The sequence below is a fragment of the Ipomoea triloba genome, chromosome 5 (assembly GCF_003576645.1).
Source record: "Ipomoea triloba cultivar NCNSP0323 chromosome 5, ASM357664v1".
Taxonomy (NCBI): Eukaryota; Viridiplantae; Streptophyta; class Magnoliopsida; order Solanales; family Convolvulaceae; genus Ipomoea; species Ipomoea triloba.
In genome coordinates this window covers 25,598,133-25,624,035 of record NC_044920.1, presented here as the reverse complement: position 1 = coordinate 25,624,035, position 25,903 = coordinate 25,598,133, and the positions used below count along the sequence as shown (strand labels likewise).

General features: G+C 36.2%; 5 protein-coding genes across 8 annotated transcripts; 3 read left to right on the top strand and 2 right to left on the bottom strand.

Moving 5' to 3' along the window:
* Positions 1-3,984: 3,984 nt before the first annotated feature.
* LOC116020966 (probable amino-acid acetyltransferase NAGS1, chloroplastic) lies at positions 3,985-10,719 on the top strand. Of its 2 annotated transcripts, XM_031261546.1 has the most exons (11): positions 3,985-4,557; positions 5,389-5,835; positions 6,040-6,127; positions 6,513-6,718; positions 6,884-7,035; positions 7,593-8,013; positions 8,281-8,378; positions 8,657-8,768; positions 8,893-9,052; positions 9,344-9,416; positions 10,216-10,719. In XM_031261546.1, the coding sequence occupies exons 1-11, from the start codon at positions 4,237-4,239 to the stop codon at positions 10,364-10,366; spliced, it is 2,229 nt and encodes a 742-aa protein (XP_031117406.1). In that variant the 5' UTR covers positions 3,985-4,236; the 3' UTR covers positions 10,367-10,719. The 2 variants fall into 2 exon arrangements, with proteins under 2 accessions (XP_031117406.1, XP_031117407.1); XM_031261547.1 differs by lacking the exon at positions 5,389-5,835 and having other exon boundaries at positions 3,988-4,557.
* A 285-nt stretch (positions 10,720-11,004) lies between these two features.
* Positions 11,005-13,620, bottom strand: LOC116020967 (NADH dehydrogenase [ubiquinone] iron-sulfur protein 4, mitochondrial-like). Its single transcript, XM_031261548.1, has 5 exons — positions 13,394-13,620; positions 12,713-12,801; positions 12,455-12,584; positions 11,422-11,451; positions 11,005-11,324 (listed from the first exon to the last, which is right to left on the bottom strand). The coding sequence occupies exons 1-5, from the start codon at positions 13,565-13,567 to the stop codon at positions 11,268-11,270; spliced, it is 480 nt and encodes a 159-aa protein (XP_031117408.1). The 5' UTR covers positions 13,568-13,620; the 3' UTR covers positions 11,005-11,267.
* Positions 13,621-15,044: 1,424 nt separating this feature from the next.
* LOC116019104 (telomere repeat-binding factor 1-like) lies at positions 15,045-18,727 on the top strand. Of its 3 annotated transcripts, none has more exons than XM_031259198.1 (7): positions 15,045-15,248; positions 16,092-16,256; positions 16,538-16,755; positions 16,896-16,980; positions 17,342-17,425; positions 17,772-18,166; positions 18,329-18,727. In XM_031259198.1, the coding sequence occupies exons 2-6, from the start codon at positions 16,107-16,109 to the stop codon at positions 18,150-18,152; spliced, it is 918 nt and encodes a 305-aa protein (XP_031115058.1). In that variant the 5' UTR covers positions 15,045-15,248; positions 16,092-16,106; the 3' UTR covers positions 18,153-18,166; positions 18,329-18,727. The 3 variants fall into 3 exon arrangements, with proteins under 3 accessions (XP_031115058.1, XP_031115059.1, XP_031115057.1); XM_031259199.1 differs by having other exon boundaries at positions 16,089-16,256; positions 18,333-18,727; XM_031259197.1 differs by having other exon boundaries at positions 16,089-16,256.
* Positions 18,728-19,726: 999 nt separating this feature from the next.
* Positions 19,727-22,849, bottom strand: LOC116018940 (ADP-ribosylation factor-like protein 8a). Its single transcript, XM_031258996.1, has 6 exons — positions 22,546-22,849; positions 21,253-21,334; positions 21,028-21,060; positions 20,767-20,888; positions 20,151-20,312; positions 19,727-20,046 (listed from the first exon to the last, which is right to left on the bottom strand). The coding sequence occupies exons 1-6, from the start codon at positions 22,581-22,583 to the stop codon at positions 19,929-19,931; spliced, it is 555 nt and encodes a 184-aa protein (XP_031114856.1). The 5' UTR covers positions 22,584-22,849; the 3' UTR covers positions 19,727-19,928.
* Positions 22,850-24,187: 1,338 nt separating this feature from the next.
* Positions 24,188-24,862, top strand: LOC116019225 (60S ribosomal protein L26-1-like). Its single transcript, XM_031259371.1, has one exon. The coding sequence runs from the start codon at positions 24,244-24,246 to the stop codon at positions 24,682-24,684; it is 441 nt and encodes a 146-aa protein (XP_031115231.1). The 5' UTR covers positions 24,188-24,243; the 3' UTR covers positions 24,685-24,862.
* The last annotated feature ends 1,041 nt before the right edge of the window (positions 24,863-25,903 follow it).

The window sequence follows — 25,903 nt, the reverse complement described above, 5'->3', positions numbered from 1 at the left end:
ACTGCCCCACAAATGTCTCCGCACCATAACCGTATTTGGTGGTTACATGATAACTGATAAGTTTTCATTTCATAGTCAATTTAAAATCCCATCAAATATTTTAATTTCACATTTTTTATCACATCAAAATCAAATCAAAATTTGAGAAGGTTTGCAGGAGATATGAGGGATCAACTTCAAATAGTGAGGGTTTAGATTCAAGTTTAGATTAAGTTTATTGTGCGCATAAGTGTACAATTTAATGTTGATTCTTAAAATTAGGTTGGACACGAGGGTGAGAAATTACACCCATGAGATATTTGTAAGAAGAGAAAATATCATTTTTAGTCCCTGAACTATAATACATGTATCAATTTTGGTCCTTGACTATTAAAAATATCAAATTAGGTCCACGACTATTCAATTTGTATCACTTTTGGTCCTTGACTATTAACATTTTCAAATTAGGTGCATGACTATTCATTTTATATCACATTTGGTTCTGCCGTTAAATTTTTCGACCAAATTTCCGGCGAAGTCATCGAGGGTGACCGGCGTTTTCTATTTTTTTATTATTGTTTTTTATTTTTAAGTTTTTTTTTATTTAAAAGTTACGGAGTATTAAAATAATTTTTAAAATAAAAATTAAATAAATTAGTCGGTCACCGGTGACTTCGCCGGAAATTTGGCCGGAAAATTTAACGGCAGGATCAAATGTGATAGAAAATGAATAGTCATGCACCTAATTTGAAAATGCTAATAGTCAAGGACCAAATGTGATACAAATTGAATAGTCATGCATCTAATTTGAAAATTTTAATAGTCAATGACCAAAATTGATACATATATTATAGTTAATGGACTAAAAATGATATTTACTCTTGTAAGAATCAAGTTCGTGACTATTCATGTACAAAAATAATGTTTTGCCTACTCGAAAAATTCACACCCTTTTTTAATACAACTAATTCTATTACATATTTACATTGTATCACACCCTTATTATTATTATTATTATTATTATTATTTTGGGTCACACTTGTGTGAGACCGTCTCACGGATCCTTATTCATGAGACGAGTCGGGTCGGGTCAAAGCACCATGCAAATGCCATACTTATATGTGCAAATGTCATACTTATATGCTCAAATATAACACTAATCAAGAATACAATTTTTGTTACTTATTAGAGAAAAAGTAATACATTTTTCATAATAAGTAATGTTGACAAGTGTCCATTACTTATAAGGGCAAATATATATAATACTTTTGTGGAAAAATGTAATACTTTTAAACCGAAATGTAAAAGTATTGTATTTTCCCTTAAAAGTATTACATTTATCCTTATAAGTAACAACATTTTTATTCCTGATTAGTATTACATTTGAGCATATAAGTATGACATTTGTGCATATAAGTGTTACATTTGCATCTTGACCCGACCCGATCCGACACGTCTCATGGTGAGACGGTCTCACACAAGTTTTTGCCAAATTGTAAAGAAGAACTAAAGAAGAATAATGTACGTAAATTGTTCAGTATGAAAGTGATTGCATGTCCTTTTTTCTAACTTCTTCCTAAATTTTATATATTTATGACCCTTAAATATCAACGAAATCAAATTCTTGAAAATCTACTGTACAAATTTAGTAAATCCACTCTTTGCATAAAGAATGCCTAGCTTCCTCAAGCATAGAATTTTTCTATACATGATGATTTCCATAATATATATTTATGAGCCTTAAATATCAACGAAATCAAATTCTTAAAAATCTACTGTACAAATTTAGTAAATCCACTCTTTGCATAAAGAATGCCTAGCTTCCTCAAGCATAGAATTTTTCTATACATGATGATTTGATTGATTTCCATAAATGATGTTGAATTTCCATAATATAGTACGTCAAAGATACCTTACATGACATGGTACCTTATCCCGAATCGAATGTCCGCACCTACATGAAAGCATGGCTCAAACTGCCTTGGACCAACGTTGAGGACCTCATTGGGCTAAACACTATAGCTAAAGTTGAGATACTCGTGGGGCAGAGGAGTGCTCTTTAGACCTAGCTATCCAACAAATACGAAAAATGGTCAAATTAGGCTCCAAAATGTTTTAAAGTAGTAACTAAACCATCAACATTGTATTTTGGTGCAATGAAGTCCAAAAACCAGTTAGTGACTTGCTATCACGTGTTATTAGGATTCCGGTCAAAATTTCGGCCAACTCTGACGATATTTCTGACAATAAAGTTACCGGCGACCATATAACGGTTGTCGGTGAATCAACGTTGGAGAAGATCGAAGAAGACAACCCTCACTGAAAAGGCGATCCACGAGTTGCCTTCTCACTGGAGAAGGAAACCCAATGGTTGCCTTTTCCGGTCTTCTCCAATGTTGATTCACCGGCGATTGTATACTTTATTGTCGGAAATATCGTCAGAGTTGACTAGAATTTCAACTGGAACCCTAGTGACTTGTGATAGCAGGTCATTAATTGATTTTTGGATTTCATTGCACCAAAATACAATGTTGATGAGTTTAATTGCTATTTTAAAAAGTTTAGGGACCTAATTAACTTCTTAGCTATGTAAAGTTTCCAGGCTTATTTGACCATTTTTCGAATTTTTTCCCAACAAATATAATTTAAAAGATTACACACAATACTTTAGACCTACCCAACAAATATAATTTAAAAGATTACACACAATATATATTCACCTTACAAGTTACAAATTGATCTTGAATTAGTTTCGGAATAGATCTCAATAATCCAACAAATTTCCTTTTACCCTTAGTTAGAATGATGCATAAGCCATCATATCCTCATGATCCACGTTACCACGTAAAACATAACACCAACGTAACTACCCAAAATAACATTACCAATTCATTGAATATTCCTCCTAAATAATGCAATCCGATCGAAAAGCATCTAAAGAAGAAATATGCCATTTCTCATAGTTTATTATGGCCTACATACTTATATTCTATTATATTAATGAATGGTTGGTGGAGCTGGGATGACCATAATTCCCGCCCACATCCAACGTAAGATGTGAAAAACATGATTCCTGGTCCATACCATTCCACCAAGGGCCAAACCAATCATACTCATTCTAGCTCTTCATGCTATTGTCATTACTAATACATTTACCCACACAAATCCAAATTCCACTCTTAAATAAGAATAATTTATGTCAAAGGCCTTGTGGTCAAGCGGCATGGAGTGATTCTCCCAAGTGGGAGGTCATGGGTTCGCTGTATCTGTTCATGGCTACTTTCTCAACCTACTAGCACAACGAGTGCTTGACTCTGTTACAACGTAGTATCTGTTCATAGCTACTTTCTCAACCTACTTTCTCAACGAGTCAATTGCCTCCACTGAGGCTCATAGCTACTTTCTCAACCTACTTTCTCAACGAGTCAATTGCCTCCACTGAGGCTCGAACACACTCCCATCATCCATGTAGGAGTGTTAATCGGGACACCGGATGCCACTTGACCACAAGGTCTTTGGCAGGGTCAATAGTATTTAAAAAAAAAAATAATTTATTGGCCTTAGTATTCAAAAAAAAAAAAAAGAATAATTTATTGGCCTTTCGTTTTCTTGATTTAACGGGCCAACATTTTTTCTTCCCAAAAGATTTAATCCCCAACCCCAAGGGCTCCGCGCCCAGACAGAGCATTTAAGAGGATATAAATCATGATAACTCAGCTAAACACAGAGTCTAGATCTTTACTTATTGTGTACAAGATGTTCCATCATTTTGAGATGTTATTCCCACACTACCATTTGTAAGACTTCATCACTGATCTTTGTTATCAAATTTTATTACTGTGATCAACTGTGCTATGAGTCGAATTTTTTGTATACAAATTTGGGTGAGTTGATGTCGTTTTTAGTCAATTTCGTCCGACAATGATATGGCATTATTAGCATATCAATAAATTTATTCATATCCACAGTGATCTCGTGTAGTCTGTGTTTCACTTTGTGTCCATTCGCACCTCGACCGATTCTGAATTTCCCAAGACTACCGTCCCTATATCCATATTATATATTGCCTGCCCGAGAAGCCACCTGCGATGCACAAATAAATAACACGTAGTTATGGAGATTCACCCTACCATTTGTCTTTCTCTTACATTTACATATGTTTCTAGCTATTTGGTTGTGTCTGAGGACGTAAACGCCTACGCATCGCCGCGTCTCTGAGGACCATTCTCAATTTCTCTTATTGTGCTGCGACAGTGTATGGCGGCTGCGGCGAAACAAAGCTGTTTGTTTTCCGTGCGGCGAGAAGAGCACCTGGTGTTGCGGCTGGGGAGCTCTTTGGTGTGGAGGAAAACATGTGCGGCGGCGGGGTCTCCGTTGAAACTGAGGTGCTGTGGCGGCGTGGGCTGTTCGTCGCCGTCGCCGTCGCCGGAGAAGAGAGGCGTCGACGGCGGCGATGATCAGTTCGTGAGGGTGATGAGAGAGGCGGAGCCGTACTTCGCGGCGCACAGAGGCAGTACATTTGTGGTTGTTCTCTCTGCCGAGATCGTCGATAGTCCACACTTGTCTTCCATACTCGAGGTATTCCGCATTTTTCCTCCATTACTTTTTCAACGTAAAGTCCAAACAATATTAATTTCTTTTATTCTTATATATTTTTTGGTTATATGGTTGCAATTTTTTTATTTTTTAAAATTTTTAGAAATGAGATATTTTAAGAGATGGGACCCCTTCTCACATTATGACACCAAATAGCATAATTGGGGTGGTATCCTTTTTACCTATCATGAATTAGAGTCTCGATAGGAATAATATTGACTTGGAGGTTAAAAAATAATCATGAACAGAACTCACTTATCACTTGAACTGTCTTATTAGGGGTAAATTATGCTATGGATATGAATTCACTTTATCAGGTAGACTCAAGAAATTGTAAACATAAAATTATAATACGGTAAATATAGAGTTATGAAATTGTGAACATGAATTTAAGAAATTGTAAACATAAAATTATGAAATTGTGAATATGAAATTATGAACATGCAGTTATTATTAAATTGTGACATGAGTTTATTATGAAAAGATATTAATTATAATAGAGATAGAGTACTAACAGATTTTTTTCTTTAGTTTTATTGACTCTGTTACAATATAGTATCTGTTTATAACTACTTTCTCAATTTACTAAAGCACAAAAAGTCAATAGTTCTGTACTGAGGCTCGAATCCATTCCATCAGACACCGCATAATATGAGTGGGAGGAGTAGGGTGCAGGGAGTATATAAGTATTTATTTGAAAATTTCTACCAAACAAAAACGAACTGCTTTTGACGGAATAGCCGCCAGCGTTTATCTCTGACCGCATTCCTCGCCGCCGACGCCAGTTGTTTCGTTTTCTTTCTTCTTCCGCAGCCGGCAAAAGGCTATAACCTAGAAGTAGAAGAGCCTCTATACTTTCTCGTGCTTTCTGGAACACCAATTTCCATGGCCACTACGTCTCAAAGTCCATGCTTTCCTGCACTATGCCGGAATCGGCGGACTTTCTCCCACACAAGTACAACTATTTGGACTCCTCGATTTCGAAGCTATTTTGATTTGCGACGGCTACAAGTCGAATTTCGTTCACCAAATCCTTCGTCTTCGAGTAGGTATAGGTCGAAAGATGTATCGGCTCAGTGCGATGCATTCGGGGAGACGGCAGGTGAGAGTATTGAAGCCAGCAGTGCCCTGAAGGATGAGCTTTTTATTAGGTTTTTCCGAGAAGCTTGGCCTTATTTTCGTGCACACCGAGGCAGCACTTTTGTTGTGCTCATTTCTGCTGAGATTGTTGATAGTCCTCATTTGGATGCTCTTCTCATGGCACGTTTCTCTGTTCTCTTTTCATTTCTACACATACTCTTCATGTGTATTGCTTACATAATTTGAGTATACAGTGTTTGTTTGAGTTAGTTTCAGTTGTTCGGCAATGACATGTATGATTTTTGCTAGTATGTATGTCAATCTTCTCTGCTTTTGAACTGATTTTAACTTGTCCTTACCAAATTAAGATGGATGTTTACGCAGGATATTTCTCTCCTTCATGGCTTGGGAATCAAATTCGTTCTTGTGCCAGGGACCCATGTGCAGATTGATAGCCTTTTGTCTGAGCGTGGTGAGTTCATTATCTTTTCACTTTCTTCATCTATCCTCTCATGTTTTTCTAACATATCTAATCTCCAGCTATCAGTGTCCTGATCTTGGAAACATGAAAATTTTTATTTGCTTCTCTTAAATTACTGTCCACAAGGGCAACATTATTTACTTGACCTGATGCTTACCTTGTGATTTTTCTTGGTGGGGCAGAGGGGTGGGAGATTCCCTTAAAGGTAGATTATTTTAAGTGTTATTGTGGAAACCTTTTTGTGATGTCACTTCAGGTTTTATGGACTCTAAGGAGCTAGCAGAATTGCAATTCTTGCAAACATTATGTAGTGCCAGTTTAGTCTTGTTCCTCATTTTAAATTAGAATTCTCAGGAGTTTTTGAATTTCCTAGCAGGAAGTGAACCAAAGTATGTAGGTCGCTACAGAATGACAGACGCTGATTCCCTCGAGGCAGCAATGGATGCTGCTGGCAGAATTCGTATACTGTTAGAGGCAAAGTTATCACCTGGACCTTCCTTGAGTGGTGTCCGTCGACATGGAGACAATAGTCGCTGGTATGATGGTGTCAGTGTCACCAGCGGCAATTTTCTAGCAGCTAAGGTGTGAACTTCATATTCAGTTCATGCATTTCAGTGCATTTTTGTGTGTTTCTTAGCTTTATACCATTAATTACTTCATCAAATCAACTAATAATTTTCAACTTTATGCCCTTTTCAATATACTCTATGATAGTTAACTCATGTCTTTTATTATGCTTTTTGGCAGAGAAGGGGAGTTGTTGAGGGAATTGATTATGGGTCTACTGGTGAAGTGAAGAAGATTGATGTCTCTCGAATACGTGAGAGGCTTGATCAAGACTGCATTGTGTTAATTAGCAATCTTGGTTATTCGAGTTCTGGACAAGTATTAAATTGCAAGTATGCTATATGGCTATAGGCTTTTAATAGGTATCTTTGTTGTCACTTTGCATGAACTTGTCTGCTTCAGTTTTACTTCAGTTAGTGTCAACAACTGATGCCTGAAGCCAGATAAGTACTGGCTGTTACAAATAATTCAGTTAGTAGCATTAACTACCAGCTTTAGTATTGCTTTTTGAGGCCATGAAACATGATTAATATTTCTTTAAGCAAAGAAAGAACCAAGTAGAATGAATCTCAAAGGTCAATCCACATTCCACAACATGGTTATCACAGCTATAGCAAGTTGTTTGTGGGTACACAGACTCCTTTTATTTTCTTAACCATGTTTTGATCTTTTGTGAGACTTGACAAGTTTCAAAGTGAGTTTGTATTTGCAGCATGCATTCTCTGATACAAATTTGATGCAAAGTGTGTGTGTGTGTGTGTATATACACACACACATACAGTAAATGTGTGATAATTTAGCAACAAAAACTATAATTTTTTCATCTTGGCTAGTTACTATATGGTATTTATTTGCATGATCTAATGCTGTTTTGTATACTACATTGCAGCACATATGAAGTTGCTACAGCCTGTGCCGTGGCCCTTGGTGCAGAGAAACTAATTTGCATTATCGACGGCCCAATTTTAGATGAATCTGGGCGTCTAATTCGTTTCTTAACTCTTCAGGATGCTGACATGCTGGTTCGTAAAAGAGCTGAACAAAGTGAAACGGCGGCAACTTACGTGAAAGCTGTCAGTCATGAAGAACTATCTTCTTTAGGCTATAAAGCTTCAAATGGATCAGTGCTTTCTCAAAATGGGAATGGATTTAGCCATAGATATAATGCCACATTCCAAAATGGTGTTGGCTTTGACAATGGGAATGGACTTTGGTCTGGTGAACAAGGTTTTGCTATTGGAGGACAAGAGAGGCTAAGTCGACTATATGGTTACCTTTCAGAGTTAGCTGCTGCAGCTTTTGTTTGCAGAGTGAGCCACTACTTTCCTTCTCCCACCCTCAGGGTCCAAAAGAACACCAAAATTTGCAAATTCATAACAAAAATTTTCCTACTAGTTTTAATATTCTTGCAATTGCTTAGTTGTGACATATTTTCTTTGACCAAAATATGTTGCATTAAAACTTACCATGTTAAATGTGTTTGCCTATCCATAGTGAGTGCATTGTGACCTTAGTTGTTAGAATGAATGCTACCAGGTTAAAACCTTTATGATCTTGTTATCTTGATTTTTCTTTAGGGAGGTGTTCAAAGAGTTCATCTATTAGATGGCACCATTGGTGGTGTTTTATTGAAGGAGTTGTTCCAAAGAGATGGAGTTGGTACGATGGTGGCTAGGTATGGAGCCATTTGATGAAATCATGTGCTGAAATGCTTCTATGTTGTTCCTTAGTTTTCATATTTGAATTCCCAAATTTAGCAGACAGCAACCGGTCTTTCTATATCTATATGCATATTTGGTTACTGAAATTCATGAGAATTTAAATAAAATATTATCTATAGCCAGATTGATGTTCACATTAGTACTTCATACTTTAGAGCATAAGTAAGGTGTGCTTTTGAGATCATTTGTATATTTTGTCCAGCTAATTTTAAGCTATGGATGTTTTTGTTAGTGACCTTTATGAAGGAACACGAATGGCAAGGGCAACCGATATTCCTGGAATAAAACAAATATTGCAACCTTTAGAAGAGTTTGGAACATTGATCAGGAGGACTGAGGAAGAGGTAATTCTTAGGTGCTTGCTACTGGTACTTCGTTTAGTTGTCATTTAAGTTTTGTTCATTTGGTTAATTTCTTCTCTTATAATCCCTTTAAAAAAGTGTTTTTATTTGTGTTATTTAATTCCAGCTTCTTGAGGCCTTGGATTCATTCATTGTTGTGGAAAGAGAGGGTCAAATTATAGCTTGTGCTGCTCTCTTTCCATACTTCAAAGAAAAATGTGGAGAGGTTGCTTCTATTGCTGTTTCTCCTGATTGTCGAGGTCAAGGACAAGGAGACAAATTACTTGGTATGTATAAAAGATACTCTGTAGTTCTTTCATGTCAAAACCCTTCAAGCCTCAAAGTACTGGATGCATGTGAACCATGGTTCAACTATTGTGGTCAATTAGTCATTCAGTGAAGGGCCTTCTTGTAATTCCAACTTCAAAACAAATTACTGGCATCCTTCTTGACAAATTTCACCAATAATGTTACTCAAGATATCTTCTTACTCAATAAGTCAATGTTAGAGAGATGATAATGATGGATTGCGACTGTGTAGACTGTAACCGCTGGCTTTATATATTGAATATATGCAGATTACATTGAAAAGAAGGCATCTTCTCATGGGATTCAAAAGCTTTTTCTCCTTACAACTCGAACAGCAGATTGGTATGGTTTCCAACACCTCTGTCTAATAGCATCTCACATACAAATTACTGTCTTCTTTGAAAACTAACAACCTGGCAGCAAATCCATTCATCTGTATTAGAGAATTAGTGGGACCATAGATCACCTAACACTAATGCTATGTTTGGATGTGTGGAAAATGGGAGGAATGCAAATGTAAAGGAAAGAAATTGCAACAGAATATTTTATTCTCCTTTTCAGTATTTTGTAAATGAGGGGAGAAAAAAACCCTCTCTCCTAACAAAAATTGTAGAAATGTGCTCCCCTTTCTCAACACTATACATTGAACCTAGCTTTTCTATTTCCCAACACATGCACCACCCCAATTTTTCAGTCCTCTCCTTTACTTTTTTCTTATCAAAACACAAATTTTCTTCTTGTTTTTCCTTTATCTCCATTTTTTTTCTCCCTCTCATCTTATCCCATTTTCTTTTCCCTAATGTACTACCCACCATCTAAACACAATAAAATATAGCAAGTTCAACCGTAGGGTCATTGTAGTTGCAACATGTTCACATATTTCTTCTTTTTCCCTTTTTAGTGTTTGTTTCGCTCAACTAGAGCTTCTTGAAAAAAAGAAAAACGGAGGTTTTTAGTCTTTTATCTAGCTTCTAAAGGTTTTTTCTCCTGTTACCGTTCAACCTAACTTTTGGTTTTTGTTTGAAGTAGATAATCACCAATGCACCATTGGGTTAAACAAGCACATAACCATGGCATATTTAGAATCGACAACTTGCACCAACGAGACGTTTATTTGCTAATGTACTTGTCTCTTTGACAGGTTTATAAGGCGTGGCTTTTCAGAATGTTCCATTGATCAGATACCAGTGGAGAGAAGGAAAAAAATCAACCTTTCACGTGGATCAAAATATTACATGAAGAAGCTGCAACCTGATAGGAGCGGTATTCGCTTTGGTAGTGTTATTGCGTAAGAGCAAAAGAGAGGATTGTTATGCCCACATAATTGGCTGTACTGTGTAGCTAAAGCTTGTAGCAGTGTCTCTGTAACTGAGAAGCTGAATTAAGAAGAGGTAGTGTGCAAGGAGATAGAACACAAGACGCCAAAATGCAGAGGTTGGGCATGTCATAAAAATTCATGACATGCCAAATAATATGTTTGGATATGAAACAATTGTGATATTTTGTGTCCTAATTAACTGCTATTGGTTTATTATCCCTTTGATTTTGTCCTGAACAGATTCACATAGGTCTAGGTAGGCAATGCTCAACCAAGTTGACACTTGATTTGTTAATTACAAGTTATAGATTTAACTTTTTGTAAAAATTAACTTTCTTGATTTGAGTGAGTTAATCAGCTATAAGTAACTGTAGTTAGTTTACCCCTATAGTCCTTTATTGGTTAGAGTTATTAAGCAAGCTTTGCCCAAAATGCATTGGGTAGCAACTATAGACTTGTCTGTAAATCAAAGGTTTTAGAAACATATACAATTCAGAATAATTAACCAATAATAGATATTGCAGAATTTAAGAATGTGTTTATTAGTCAGAAAGTTTCTCATTTGAATTGAAAAATTGAAGAAAGAAAAACAGAGAAAAGTAATCACAGTCTAAAGGGCACAAAAAGAGTTGACAAACTCCCCTTTAAAACATTATGTTGATGTGTTCAACCAATAGCAAAATCTTCTGCGGATTGATACATAAATCCCAAAGGAATATATTCAAAAGACTCGTTCGATTTATTAACAGAATCTTGGGTTGAGTCCTGAGGATAATGCATTGAGACTTCAAAAGGTAAACAAACAGTATCCAATGTCTGTAGTAGTTTATGGACCCAAAGGGTTAGAACCTCAAGAGAGGAAGAATAGAAATAGTTCATCCTTCTGTTTTAGGAGGGCCCTTCCACTTGAAATTGTCAGCATAGGATTTGATCTGCAGAAAACAAAATATAAAATGAATTATTAGAGGAATCACCATATGAAAATTTTTCTACAAAATGCATGAACATTGACAGGAGACACTTTCAAACCTTTAACAATGGTGTGTGAGGCTTCTTCACCTGTAGGTCAGAAGATACAGAAACAGAATTACTATCAAAACAGCAAATTCTTTACTCAACAGATCAAGAAAAGAGTTTGTTAACATCAAATACATAACTAATGCTATCAAGTACCAACATGGCCAAAAGGAGGATCTCATTCAGAAAGAGTAAAAAGAGAAGGGAAAATGGTGAAACTGATAAGCAACTCATACTAATTTTGTGTGCATAGAATCTTATCAACATTCAAGCAAAATGAAAAGTTGGCGGAGGTTCCTACACTACGGACAGTTGTGTGCAATGAGGTCTTTAGGTCCAACAAACAAGAACAAGGGTTCTCACGCAATGGATGCTTGCAGGCATAGAAGCTAGTCCGGGTGGAGTTCAATTATGGAGTGTGGCAGAAGGCAAATCAAGTCACTAAAGGACAAAGCCAGGGATGTTAAGAGGATTGGAGATAGGATGGCAGCTATCAAGTTAGTTATGAGGTCTGTGATGATTATTATGAGTTTGGACTTTGATGAGGTCTTAGACAGTTTTGAGTTGATATCAAGTTGAATTGCTATGAAATTAAGACTGCCTTGTGAGCCAATGACCTTGTGGTCTAGTGGCACCCGGTTGCACCCCCATATGGACGGGGGTGGGTTCGAGCCTCACTGGAGGCGATGTTGACTCTTTCTGCTTCAGTAGGCTGAGAAAGTAGTTATGAACAGAAAAGATACTACATTGTAATAGAGTCAGTAGTACTCAAAAAAAAGACTGCCTAGTGATGATTTTTATGAGTTTGTTCAGGAAATACCTATTGAGTGAGAATATTATACTTGGAGGAGTTTAAATGGGCATGGAGGCTATGACTTGAAGGTATGGATGGAGAAGTAAAGACTATATTAGCATTTATCATGGCTTATGATTTCTCACTAGTTTATAATTGTGTGAGGATTGTAAGAAGCACACAAAATGATCAATAAAAAGAGACAAGCAGAAATACAGAACTACTGAGGTATAAAGAAACCACATTTAGTACCGTATACTCCCAGCCATGTCTTTCAGCAAATGATTTTGCAGCTTCTTCACTGTCAAAAGTAAGTGCAGCATCACCAACATTCGCATATGGGTCCCCTGTGGATGTCCAGCCCATCAGTGGATTTTCCCATCTACACATAGAAAGCAGTTTTTATAGACATTCAGAAGCCAAAAATTGATGCTGCCATAGGCCATAATCAACAACTAAAATAGGACAATACTAGTAAAGAAGTACAGAAAGAAGAAAACAAGGCATTACTTCTGTGTTGACAAAAAATTTATTTTCCATCTTCCAACTTTTCCAGATCCTTGCTGACTAGCTGTACGAGCAGGTGAGTAAATAAGAACCTGCAACATATCATTGATAAAATAAAAAGCCATACTACCCATAATCATGCAAACAGCCATATATGTTGAATATTACTCTAGCATTTGATGTTTTGAACGGTTGTTTCCCATGGAAATAACTACTAAAAGCAACTTCCAAGATAGTATGGTATACAACAGTATGTCACCAAAACTGAGAAAAAATTAAGAGTAGGCTATTTTATGATTGTTCATCGCAAAAGATTACAAACAGCCTATTCCCTGAGGAGAAATAGAGCATGAAAAGAGCACACAAAATGCGACACATGAAGCACTATAATTCTTAATCCTTTAGCCAAGGACAGCATAGAACTGGCTATAGAGCTGATGAAACAGGTTTAGTTCCAAAGTATAGAATTTATCAAACAAGATACCAAAATTCGAGGCTAAATCGAATTACTGATTAATATGTTCTACATTAGAATCAAAAAAGACGCGAATTTTTAATTATAACAAATAACGATGCGATTTTAAAGACATCAGAAAACCTAATTGCAGCTAGATATCCAGCTCACAAATCAAAATCGAACAGAAACAAGAAGCATCGCATAAAAAGGAGATCGAAGCTGCATACCTTCCTGCGGAGATGCTCTTGGGGAATACCGGAAACCATACCGACCTCTCCGCGCTGGATCTCCACCAACGCGTCCGAGGAAGAAGCAGAGAATGCTCTCGATAGCGACGTCACCGAGAATCCATAAGCCTGGTGCGAACGCCTAGCTAATCGTTGCAGAGTGCTACTCGCCATTTTTCGCTGACGCGAGAACAGTCGCTAAGCAGAAATTAATCAATCTCTCTTTTTTCTCCGACGACGACAAAATAGAGACGGGAATCATACATTCTGGAAGGGTAAATTAGTCATTGAAAATTTAATTAAAGAGCGTGCTTACGTGCACCAACCTTTTTTGAGAAATTTAAGAAAACAACACTTTTGACATAAAATTATTTTATTTTAAAAAGTTAGTTCATATTAATTGATTTTAAGAGATTTAATTTATTGATTATTTATTATATTGCACTTTCAAATATTAATATTATATATTATCAAAATTCATTACTGATGCTATTTTTTGGTATATAGAATCAATATTTATTATTAAAGTTTTATTATCTCTATGTGAATGTCATTTTTAATAGTAAATATTGGTTATAAATAATAAAAAATAACTTTATATGCTAATAAAATTTTACAATTATATAATATTAGGGATTAAAAATGTAACATTATGAATAATAAAAATTGTTTAAAATTTTTTCGAAAGCCAAAAAACTAACAATTGTATTAAATTGAAATAGGAAGTAAATCATGGATACAATCAGCGGTGATGTCTCACGAGTGAGAACCAGGTTGAAAGCCTACCATCTTAGTTAGCCTATGGGAGGTCGAAAACTTGGAAGGGGGGAACCCGTAATGTATATACAGCCTACTAATGTTGTACATAAAACGCCATGAAGGATAACCTTCTTTATCACTTTCAAGCAAGGGAACTAGTTCATCTGGAGGGTTAGTTTTAACGTGCATCCCTTTGGGAAACTCTGTAAATGTCTTCGCCATACGCTCTGCAGCTTTATTTGATTCTCTGGGTATTAAGCTCATCAGTCAATGATCTTATCTCGTGTTGGCAAGCTCTGAGTATATTATGCACACTGTGGTGGATTTGGAAATGGAGAAATGAGCTAGTATTCAGCAACTCAATCCAACCACTTCAGTCGAAGATTCAGTGGCTTCACACGCAAGTCAAAGAGGTTAATGCAGCATTTGCCAGATCGAAAACCCATCAAGGTACATCTACTGGTGGAACTTGGGGTATGTATAATTGGGAGAAACCAGAAGAGGACGTAGTCAAGATCAATTTTAACAGGGCTATAAATCTCGCTACAAACAACTGCAAGCTGTGGGGCATTGCGAGGGACTCAATGAGATCATGGCTGGGAGGCTTCATAAGTAAAATAGGGTCATGCTCACCATTACAAGCTAATCTCTTTATATATGACACAAGAAAAAGTCAAAAATATCTATAATGCTAATACATTGATTAGAAAAGGAGTTAAATTTGTGTATTTTAATTTACAAAGATTAAAATTTAAAAGTGAAATTTCGGAGGTAAAAGGTATGGGTTTTTTTTTTTTTTTTTTAATTTTTAATTAAAGCCACGAATCCACGAAATATATTTCCATAAATTTCTGAAGCAATATTTACGATACTGTCCTCTGGCCGTTCCACTTACCCCAAATGAGGAAAAAAGGATTCACTGATACTATGGACTCTGGAGCCCAGAACCTAAAAGGGAGAACCGTTTCAGAATTTCATCTTCGTGATCGTTTCTAGGGTTTCAATCGTTCATCGTGTTCTTACTTGCTCTTCCTTCAAAAGCGTTATGTGCTAAACTCAACCGTTCGTTTACGTATTCTGCGCCACCCTTTTTCTGGTATAGTAATTTGCAGAAATCATCTGTGTGCAAATTCAGCTACTTTTAGCTTGAAATTCAATATCGATTCCATTCATTGTTCTATTCTTTTATACTAGTGTGAGTACTTGTTCAGTGGCTCTTCATGCATTGCTAAATTACTCGATTTCTGAATATTATTGCCTATTTACAAATTAAACAACTTGAAACCCTGTTCAATGCTTGAATTCTTCATGAGATTGATTTTGATTTTTGAAGCCCGTGACTAGAAGATGCTGAAAGAAGTGAACGTTAATTGGACCCAAAAAATCACATAAAAGAGAGAAACTGTGGAGGACTACTTTTTAGTGCTTAAATTCCCTGAATTGTGCAAATTTTCCTCAAGCTCCTGCAATTCCCCCTTTTGATTGAATGAACAGAATTATTGTAGAAATATTGTCAATGCTGTCTCATGGTACCAATATTTGGCAGTGTGACAGTGTAGAGATTCATCTAGTCTGCAGGTTTTTAACGGAATTGCGGGTAGCAGTTAACACAGTCAATACTCTTTTGATATGGATGCTTTATCTTCAAGTGCCAATCCTATGTTAACAAAAAGTAAATTATGTTGGGCAGTACTAATGATTAGATGATTAGTGCAGGAGTTGTTGGGAGTGAATGAGTGATTCATTAGTTCCATCTTTGTATAGAATCTATCTTCATACTTGGTTTTTGGACTGTTAAAATGGTGTGGTCTTTTAGCATGAGAGGATCTTACAGTTAAAGTGATAACTATTTTTCCCCCCAAGTAGGTGAGCATAATGTTGGATTCTGGTTTATTGTGGAAGGTGTTTTTAAGTAGAATATATTTATTATTTTTAGAAGGGTATCTACATATCAATGGGTGCCCCAAAGCAGAAATGGACATCTGAAGAAGAAGCTGCCCTTAAAGCTGGTGTGAGCAAGTATGGAGTAGGCAAATGGAGCACCATACTCAAAGATCCTGAGTTTGCTGCTGTTTTGTGCACTCGCTCTAATGTGGACCTTAAGGTATTAAGCATGCAGCCTTTTGCCCTGTTTCTTTTATTGATCTTATAGAAGGCTTGACTTGGTGTAGTGACCAAGTGCTTACCTGCTGGCCACTTAATCATGCGCTCAACTCCTAAACCTATCAAAAGTAGCGTTATATGCATGTTCCTCCCTAAGCTCTATATAATGCAGGAGTGTTGGATACTAGATTCAAAATTCCCTATTCATGGTATAAGTGGGCATTTTGAACCTAAATGGTTTAATTTAAAATCTTTTCATGGGCACTTTTGTGATCTTGGCAGGATAAATGGAGAAATCTTCATGTCATGGCAAATGGTTGGGGGTCTCGGCAGCGGGGTAAGATTGTTTATAAAGGTACTCAGTCCACACCCAAGCATGAAGATAATTCTATGGCTCTAATACCTGTGGTTGAGAATGATATGGAAGTCATTGATGCTAAGCCCCTTGTATCCACTTGTGAAACACTGCAGGCTGTTCATCCTAAGAAACCAATATCAAGGTTTGTGTACTTCCTGTTCAGTATTCATTGTTACAGACAGTTCATATACAAATCTTAGTGAAGATGTTCAGGAATGAAAATAGATATCACTTTTTTCTTGAAATCTTGTGAAATGGTAATATTTAAACTTTTTAATGTAGCTTGGATGATCTGATACTGGAGGCCATAGTCAAACTAAAGGAACCACGTGGGTCTAGTCGGAGTTCAATTTCTCTGTACATTGAGGTATCTTTTGAGCAACTGCTGATGTTGAAACTAATATTGCCGCACAATGCTTGTCAATATATCTTTGCAGTTGCTCTTTCTTTTCATAATTTTCATTCATTCAAACAGATAACTTTTTTCATATAGTTGATTTTTTTTAATCAGCACTTTATTTCAATATGTTGATATTTCACATGTCTTTTGGAACAAATACATTTTATTAAGGAATTTTGTTGGATGAATCTTTTGTGAATAGATGGAGACAGATAAAATTTCTAGCTGGAAGGAACTTATTTTCCATTTTACTCTATTTCTTCCCTTACATGTGCCTTTTTGGCATATTGTTTACCTTGAAATGTTATTGTTGAATTATTACTTGTAGGAGCATTATGCAGCACCTCCAAACTTGGAAAGGCTGTTGGCAGCAAATTTGAAAGTGTTGACAGAAAATGGAAGACTTGTAAAGGTAAACAATCTTAAATATATTAATCAAGGGAGATAATTCATCATGCCAGCAGTAAGATATTACTTATGTTGACGGCCTCTATTTTGATTATAATTAGGTTGTGTCATTGTAGCACTTAAGTCAACTGCTTAGGATCCTCTACTTTTAGATTTCCCTATAGATGGTTAGAATGGATGATTGCTGAGTTGAAAATTGGCATGGCTCATATCAAAGTGCAATGGCAAAAGTGGTGCTCTGAACTTTTTAGTATTCTTTGCTTAGATAAGAGGCATTAGGACTAACTGTGCAAAACAGAGTTATTAGGTTTTTCAATATTGGATCTTGATAACTATCTTGCTTTTGCTAGGTGAAGCATCAGTACAGGATTCCACCTAGTCGAGTGCAATTGTCAATTAATGTGAAGGTGGAGCCCTCTACATTCCCTCTGGGGGGAAAGCAGATGCATTATCTGAAGCCAGAAAAGAATGCAACGAGAATATTGACTAAAGCACAGATTGACGCTGAGCTAGAGAAGATGAAGAACATGACTGCACAAGAGGCTGCGGCAGCTGCAGCACAAGCTGTTGCAGAAGCAGAAGCTGCTATTGCCGATGCTGAGCAGGCAGCAAGGGAAGCTGAGGAAGCAGAAGCGGAGGCAGAAGCAGCACAGTCCTTGGCCGAAGCAACGTCCAAGGCATTGATTTTTCAGAGTTCAGACTATCCACGCTTGATAAAGCCAATCTTTTGATTATGTCTTCAAAGGTAGCTTGAAATGCTAAAAAGTTGTGCACTCTAACTCCTGAGCTATACTTTCATGAGATCTGGCCTTAAAAAGATACACGCACACACTACACATACACAAAGGAAACCTAATTCCAGAGATTTCTATCTTCATTCTTCGCTGAATTATTCTTGTTCATGCAGCCAGATGATATCAACCTGTACATGGACATTGCATGTGCAACAGCAGCATTCATCTTCAGACGAAGAAGTGAATATATATTGATGGGATTGTAAATCTGGAAATTTTTGCCCATAGCAAAGGGGTTAAAGTGATTAAGTGAAATAAAATAGCTGAGCTTTAGATATTGATGAACTTTTTTTGGCATCAAGCAATAAGGCAGCATCTTATATATTATCTTGTTTTCTAAGTTTTGTGCAAGCAGTACAGAGCAACTGCACGAAATAGAGGTAGATACCTTCCATTTCGACATTCATATATGCCTGCCTGTATGGATGTAAATACATACTTTCTATTTGTGAATCTTTGAAGAGTAGCACACATTATTTGGTGCTGTAGGTGAATCCTTAGCTTTCTTCAAACCCTAATCTCTTTGATCTTGCCCCCCACATCAAACTTCTCGAGCCATGTTAAAGTGACCTAATAACATTTTATGGAGTTTTTCTTATTGAGTACTGAACTTGATTGAAGAAATATCGTTGGATATGGCATTTTTAACGTTAGACTATAATGACTATTTTCAATGTTTGATTATTTGTTTAAGAAAATTTTTTAAGACTATTGCACATGTATGATCTATCAAATTTGGTACTTGACTATTAATATTTTCAAATTAGATGCATAGCTATGTAATTTGTATTACATTTGGTTCTTGACTATTAGTATTTTCAAATTATGTGAATCATTATGTAATTTATAGTTCTGTTGTCCAATTTTCTGGCTAACTATTGTTAGAATTTCAACGAAAACAATAATATGCTCTAATATTATTTACGGCCAACTATTGCCAGGAAAAAAAATTCGTTGAAATTTTGGCAATAGTTATATTACCAAATGTGATACAAAATACAAAGTCATGCACTTAATTTGATAATAATAATAATAATAGTCAATGATCAAATGTGATACAAATTACATAGTCATGTACCTAATTTGAAAATATTAATAGTTAAAGATCAAATTTAATAAATGTATAATAGTCCAGAAACGAAAAATAAAAAAAAAATTCTTTGTTTAAAATACTAGATATGCTTAAATATGAAGAATAGTGAAACTTTTAGTAAAAATTACGGTACTTAAAATTAATTGATAATTAAAGAAAAATCATTTTTAATTCAGGAACATCCAACACGTTAGACTCCCTGTGGGATAGTGAAATTTTTTGTGTTGACTTTATTCGTTGTGATCTTTTGTTATCTGTTACCGGTTAAAAGCATAAGACAAAATTTACCCCACACCCTCCCTCATCACTCAAAATTTTAAATCTTTTATCTTTTATACCGCATGCCATGATTTAGGTTGTAACGCATCAATCAAACTTTTAAAACATACACTAATAATAGCAGATTTGGTTCCGATTCTATACTCCAAAACCCATTTACCAAACGCTTCAGGTTCCAGAACAGGGGAACAAAAACAAGCTCATGAACAGAAACAGTTGACACTTTTGAATTGACAGAAATAATTTAGTACTCCATAATTTACTACACAAGCAGAAGACCAAAAAAGAAAGAAAACCCCAAATATCAGTTAACTTAGAAGTACAGGAAAGGAGATTCATCCTCAGCTCTTTGACTTGGAGTGTTTTACCAGCCAATCAATAACTGAGTCGATGTTGGTAGAGTTCTTGCACGATATCATGAAGCAGCAAACCTCTCGATCTGTTATTGATATCAATCCCCTGCAAAATCACGAATATTAGAACATGAACCGAACTCTGAATTTAAAGGTTTTGTTTTTTTTTAAAGCAAAAAAAGTGTGCAAAACATTTGATTGCATCCTCACATCTGATCAGTCAAAGCCTGTTTGGAAAGGGCACCAGACTTGTCGATTTTGTTGCCCAGGACGAGCAATGGAATTCCACTCAATGATGGTTTGCTCAGAAGGTCATGGAGCTCGCTTTTTGAAATGCTGAGGTTGTCATGGTCTGCAGCATCAACAACGTAACTGCAGAAAAGCATCAGGTTAAAAGAATCAGCAGCTCTGTCACTAAATCTGATCTGATGCTTCCCTCAGATTTCATAAGAATCTTGACACAATTATTCAGAAAAGCACCAAAAAAGGGGGAACATTAATTACAGTTAAACCAATATTAGAGAAGAATACCTCCTATTGATACCTTAAATTATTATTATCAGTTATCACATGAACCCTTCATGCTAGACAAGGAAAAGTATGATAAGACCACACTCTTCAGGCCAGACAAGGAAAAAATAATATCACACATGATGCTAATAATATCAATGAACATGACTTAAAGTCTTATCCTGTTACAGTGGCTCAGATATTAGCACAGGGCTACTAAAATAAATAACAAACACATTATTGGTGATTTAACTCCCTTCTAAGATGGCAAGCAATTAGTCATACAATTAACAAGAGCTGGAAAAGAGATACATACACTATTGCTGAAACTGCACGGCAATATCTCTCCCACATACTACGGAATCTTGGTTGACCTCCAAGGTCCCACAACTTTATAGTGACATTGCCTTTAGTCACCTTCCGCATATTAAATCCTACCTGATATCAAACAATATCTATTAAATCCTACCTGATATCAAACAATATCTAGTCTCATTTTCAAAAGTTAACACGGACCAATTTGAAGTGTGAGGGTGAGGCATTGCTTGAAGTTAAATGCTTATATGAAAAAACTCACCGTTGGTATCATGTCTTCACTATATCCACCAGTCTACAAATGAAAACAAGTTAGAGACAATTTGTCAAGGCATCAGATCCAACAAAGCTAACTTTTTTTCTTTATTTTGATAGTGAGGATGATGATCCAACAAAACTCATATAGTCATATGACAGTCGGATATAGAAGAAAAACAAGGGAAAAGCCTAATGTAGTGATCTCTCTATACTCTAATTATATACTTACAGCAACAACATTAACAAGAGAAGTTTTTCCAGCATTTTGCAAGCCTATCAGAGAAAGCTCCATCTCCTGTTTGAAAAATAGGCTGAAACAACATGAAATTTGTAAGCTCATTCAGTTCTAGAAATAATAAGACCTAAATAAGTACAAAAGTTTAGTAAGAAAACATGTACTTGTAAACGGAAAAACAAATGTGAATAAAAATTAGAAACAAAAATACACAGCAAAAAAGACTGGTCAATTAGCAAACAATTAGTATCTTCGGTTGAGCGATATTTTGACCACCTCAAAGGCATGTGGAAGTTTTAGGGCAAACAGAGAGATACATAAGGATTGAACCTCCAAATGCTAAAAGATAAGTAGAAGATAGCCCAAACCATTCTTTACAAATCATATATTGTTTCTTGGTAAGAACAGGTATGCAGAATCATACTCATATTAGCTATTTTATGCTCCAACAAGGCAAAAACGATCAGTCATATCTATGCAGGAGATGGAATGTATGTCTGACTCACTAGTACTGCTATCAGTCATTCCATCCAATGATCCATTATCTGGAGCTTGCTTTTCTCCAAGACTAAATTACTCAGAAATTTAAGAATGAAGTTCTAACCTTGCCTTTCAAAAATCCAACTAATTTTTCCCTTTATGCATATGGAAATTGTCAAAAGTGAACTTCTAGTGTTTGTGTATATCTATAAAATGGCCTCAATAGAATTGGGGAGATTTTCCCTAGTTAAAATAACTTAAGTGCACACCCGAGCATCAAAACCAGACATTAAGAAACAAGTATCCTAATAATTTCTTATTTCAATAAAAAAACGATCTGGCAGAAGGGATAAAATGCCAAAAAGGAGGGAATTTCATGTGATGATAGGAAAATGAATATGCAATATAACCATCTGTTCTCAAAAAAAAAAAAAAAAAATGCAATATAACCATTAGTCCATTAGGTTCCACACTAGCCAGAGATTCCTCTTTTAAACATAGTTTGACCTATCACAGGCATAAAAGCAAACACATAGCCTGCAGTTTCTGTTTTCTTTCATCCCCAATAGCCTTGCCATTGAAGACACTTGCAACTATTCAAAAAAATCAAAATTTTCACCAAATATTTTAATTTAAACAAAAAATGAAACAGAACAGGACAGCACAGCACAGATCCTACAGCATGGAACAAGACATATACCAAAAATTCTGCATAGAAGGTTCAAAATTTGAATAATTTTATTTCCAAACACATTTGTGCTATACAGACACATATATCATAGGGGCAAACGAGAGAGAGGGCTTCACCTTCGGAGCCAATTGAGAAAAGCTTCCCAAATACCCATGGCCGGAACAGAGGCGAAGAGATCTGCGAAAAATTGCGCGAACAGAAGAGAGAGAGAGAGAGAGATTTCTCTCAACACAGAGAAGTCAGAAGACACTACTCTCCTCTTCTCTGTGTTAGTTTAATCCGACGCTTTTCCTTAACGAAAGTTCGTCACTGTTTATGGTTGGTTGTGTCATACGTACGTGTGAATGTGCGTACAAATAAAGATACTAATCGCCATTTCATCACTCATCGCCATTTTCAATTTTCACCTCCTACTGCCTGCTAGGATATGATTAATAATTTTGCGGTGGAGTAGAATAGTAGATGACACTTTAAATTTTGAAATCACCCCCAAAATATCACCTTTTTACGAATTGACCCCTAATTTTGCCTACTTATCTGATGAGTCGGTCAGCTACGTGTGCCAATCACAGGTGAGTATCTTGTGGTCCTCCCCCTTGTGAATAATTGGCCAATTGGAAGCTGGCACTTTTTTAACCGTTGGATCGTTGGACCAATCATTACATCGTGGGTCATGAGCCACCTGAGTCGATGAGTATAGTAAATCCTTGTTCATATTATGTACATACCGTTATTATATTATGTAATATCAATTAATAGATTATGTATATTTAAATAACATATTTACTGAATGTACAAAATATATTAATTGAAACGGTATATAATCAAGATTATGTGCATCAATGCATGGTAGACCATATTCTTAAATCACAATATAATTTGCAATGTTGGATGGTAAGGGGTTATATCATGGATTATGGTTGATGGAGAATATATCCCGATATGCTGCCTTATAAGTACGAGGCACTCAATCGGGACCGATCACGCGTTCATCAAGGATCCTTCACCACCTTGTCCCGAACATGAGCAAGCATCAATTGGCCCGACATTAGGATTATTTCCCTCATTGGCTAAAAAAGTCTCTGTTCTTACCCTTTTGTGCCTAGCACTGACCTGAATGCTTGACCTCGGTCGCGAGCCTCATATATAACCTTTAAAAACATGCACTAACAGTAACACTTGATCTGGGCCTAATAACTATTGGATAACCAGGCATCTCATTACACGTGAATACTTATGTGGTGTACATGGCGGTCCCCTAGCATGTGTTCCTCCAACATCTCCTATAAATACCACACCTAACACTTGTACACATGACTTTTTCCAATTCTCTTTATAGAATAAACTACGCATAAGCTTGGGAGCCTTCAACTATTGATCTCGACTTTCTGAGCGACTATATCTCAACTTACAATATCACATACAAATATGTATACCCAAATGAATTTACCATATCAATGCTCCACCTTGCAAGATAGATGATTGACATGAGGTTCATTTTTAATATATAAATGTTCATAATTAAGTATATATTATCAAAATATAACTTTCAATACATTAAAAATAAACATTTGATATACTAAATATTCGTGGTGCACAAATGCACAATATAATTTGCCTAAGGGGTTTCCATGGGCCCATTTTACAGGTTATGGATACGGCCCAATTAAATTTCTCACAAGCCCAAAACGCCCAGGGTTGTCTGACAGGCCGACTCATTCAAACCGGAGATAAATACCGGAAAACCCTAGTTTCGTCTTCTCAAACGGGCGCGGTTGCAGAGTGAGAGAGAGAGAACTGAGACGCCAGCGAAGATGAAGTACAACCCGAGAGTTTCCTCCTCCCGCCGCAAGAGCAGGAAGGCTCACTTCACGGCGCCGTCTAGCGTCCGCAGGGTGCTTATGAGCGCGCCGTTGTCGGCCGACCAGCGCTCCAAGTACAACGTGAGGTCGATGCCGGTGAGGAAGGACGACGAGGTTCAAGTTGTTCGCGGGACGTACAAGGGCCGTGAAGGAAAGGTAGTTCAGGTTTACCGTAAGAAATGGGTGATTCACATCGAGCGCATTACTCGGGAGAAGGTTAACGGATCCACTGTCAACGTCGGCATCCATCCTTCCAAGGTTGTTATCACCAAGCTCCGCCTCGACAAGGACCGCAAGTCGCTTATCGATCGCAAGGCTAAGGGCCGCGCCGCCCATGACAAGGATAAGGGAACCAAGTTCACCGCTGAGGACATCATGCAGACTGTTGATTAATTTTGAGCTTGTCTGTTAGTTTTTGGTACACTTTTATCACTATTATATCTTACATTGTTAAATTTTTGCTTATTGAGATGCTAAGACTTCCTGCATTTTGCAAGACTTTGAAACTGGTTCGCAGCTTTCTATATTGGTTTAAAGTTTAATCGAATTGTGACAATAGTTTTGAACCGTATTATTTTGGTGTTGATAATCTTCTGTGCTCCATATGTCATGTGTTTGTGTTTATGCTTGCAAATCAATTAGGCATATCTTCTGTTGCTGGTACTAGTTGTGAAGGTCTTGATTTGCTTTGAAATAGAATTGTGATATGTGTCAATTCGAAAGCTCTAGAATTGTAGCTGATATGTTTTTCATTTCTTTGGATTTTACTGTGCATTTTATGTGTTACAATATTTCTAAGGAACTAGGTTATTGAACCTTTGCTAATATCAGTTCTAAGTTGAGCAAGTTCCAGAGCTTCTGTTGGCACATGTTGAATTGATTTTTTTGTATATCTGGTTGCTAGTAAACTGTGAGTGGTTTTTTGGTTCATTAGTTTGTATAAAGCAAGATCAGATCTAGGATTATAATCTCGGTTAGATAGGGATACTTACATCACATTTTATCTTGCCACAATTTGATTTCTTTTTTCGAATCATCACCTTAGTCAGCATCTTTCTAGATAACCATTCTTTATCTGGCTGAATTTAGTTTCCATCCATATCGAAAAAGCCTCTTTTTCTCAATTAGATTTTTTCCCTTTGATCTTCTCCCATTGCACAATCTCCTTTCATTGTAAATTGTCTCCTTTGATGTGTTTTTTTTTGCAGTAAATTGTCTCCATTAAATTCTTTAAGTATCTGTAAAAATCATTTCTTCTGATCTCAACTATCTCTGATGTTGAATATTGTTAGAGACTTCATTTCTCATCATTTACTCAAATTCTGAACTATTATTACTAACTGTTTTCAGTAAGGTGGTGAGTACTTTGGTTGATTATTTCAAGTTTTAAGGTTTTATTAGTTGATATCTTTAATGTATTTGGATTCTTCTATTCTTTTACTAGTTTAGGGCAATCTATAATGCATTTTTTCCCCATTTTTTTGAAAAAAAAAAAGAAAAAGAACTTGGATTGACTTTACATAGGAGTAGCGATGTTTCATAGCTTGGTTCCATATCACTTTTAAGCTTCCAGCCTTGTGTGACTATAATTGGCAATATAATGTTTTCACCT

What these genes read in the sequence shown, in the direction of transcription:
- LOC116020967 (XM_031261548.1), bottom strand. Translation starts at nt 13,567, where the DNA reads ATGGCGAGTAGCACTCTGCAACGATTAGCTAGGCGTTCGCACCAGGCT. An exon ending in AAGAGCATCTCCGCAGGAAG is followed by an intron (nt 12,802 to 13,393) that starts GTATGCAGCTTC and finishes GATATGTTGCAG; the next exon opens with GTTCTTATTTACTCACCTGC. An exon ending in GACATGGCTGGGAGTATACG is followed by an intron (nt 11,452 to 12,454) that starts GTACTAAATGTG and finishes TCTGACCTACAG; the next exon opens with GTGAAGAAGCCTCACACACC.
- LOC116019225 (XM_031259371.1), top strand. Translation starts at nt 24,244, where the DNA reads ATGAAGTACAACCCGAGAGTTTCCTCCTCCCGCCGCAAGAGCAGGAAG.
- LOC116020966 (XM_031261546.1), top strand. Translation starts at nt 4,237, where the DNA reads ATGGCGGCTGCGGCGAAACAAAGCTGTTTGTTTTCCGTGCGGCGAGAA. An exon ending in TAGCCTTTTGTCTGAGCGTG is followed by an intron (nt 6,128 to 6,512) that starts GTGAGTTCATTA and finishes ATTTCCTAGCAG; the next exon opens with GAAGTGAACCAAAGTATGTA. An exon ending in GGACAAGTATTAAATTGCAA is followed by an intron (nt 7,036 to 7,592) that starts GTATGCTATATG and finishes ACTACATTGCAG; the next exon opens with CACATATGAAGTTGCTACAG.
- LOC116018940 (XM_031258996.1), bottom strand. Translation starts at nt 22,583, where the DNA reads ATGGGTATTTGGGAAGCTTTTCTCAATTGGCTCCGAAG. An exon ending in GTGAAGACATGATACCAACG is followed by an intron (nt 20,889 to 21,027) that starts GTGAGTTTTTTC and finishes GTTTGATATCAG; the next exon opens with GTAGGATTTAATATGCGGAA. An exon ending in CAGGCTTTGACTGATCAGAT is followed by an intron (nt 20,047 to 20,150) that starts GTGAGGATGCAA and finishes GTGATTTTGCAG; the next exon opens with GGGATTGATATCAATAACAG.
- LOC116019104 (XM_031259198.1), top strand. Translation starts at nt 16,107, where the DNA reads ATGGGTGCCCCAAAGCAGAAATGGACATCTGAAGAAGAAGCTGCCCTT. An exon ending in CCTAAGAAACCAATATCAAG is followed by an intron (nt 16,756 to 16,895) that starts GTTTGTGTACTT and finishes TTTTTAATGTAG; the next exon opens with CTTGGATGATCTGATACTGG. An exon ending in CAATTTCTCTGTACATTGAG is followed by an intron (nt 16,981 to 17,341) that starts GTATCTTTTGAG and finishes TATTACTTGTAG; the next exon opens with GAGCATTATGCAGCACCTCC.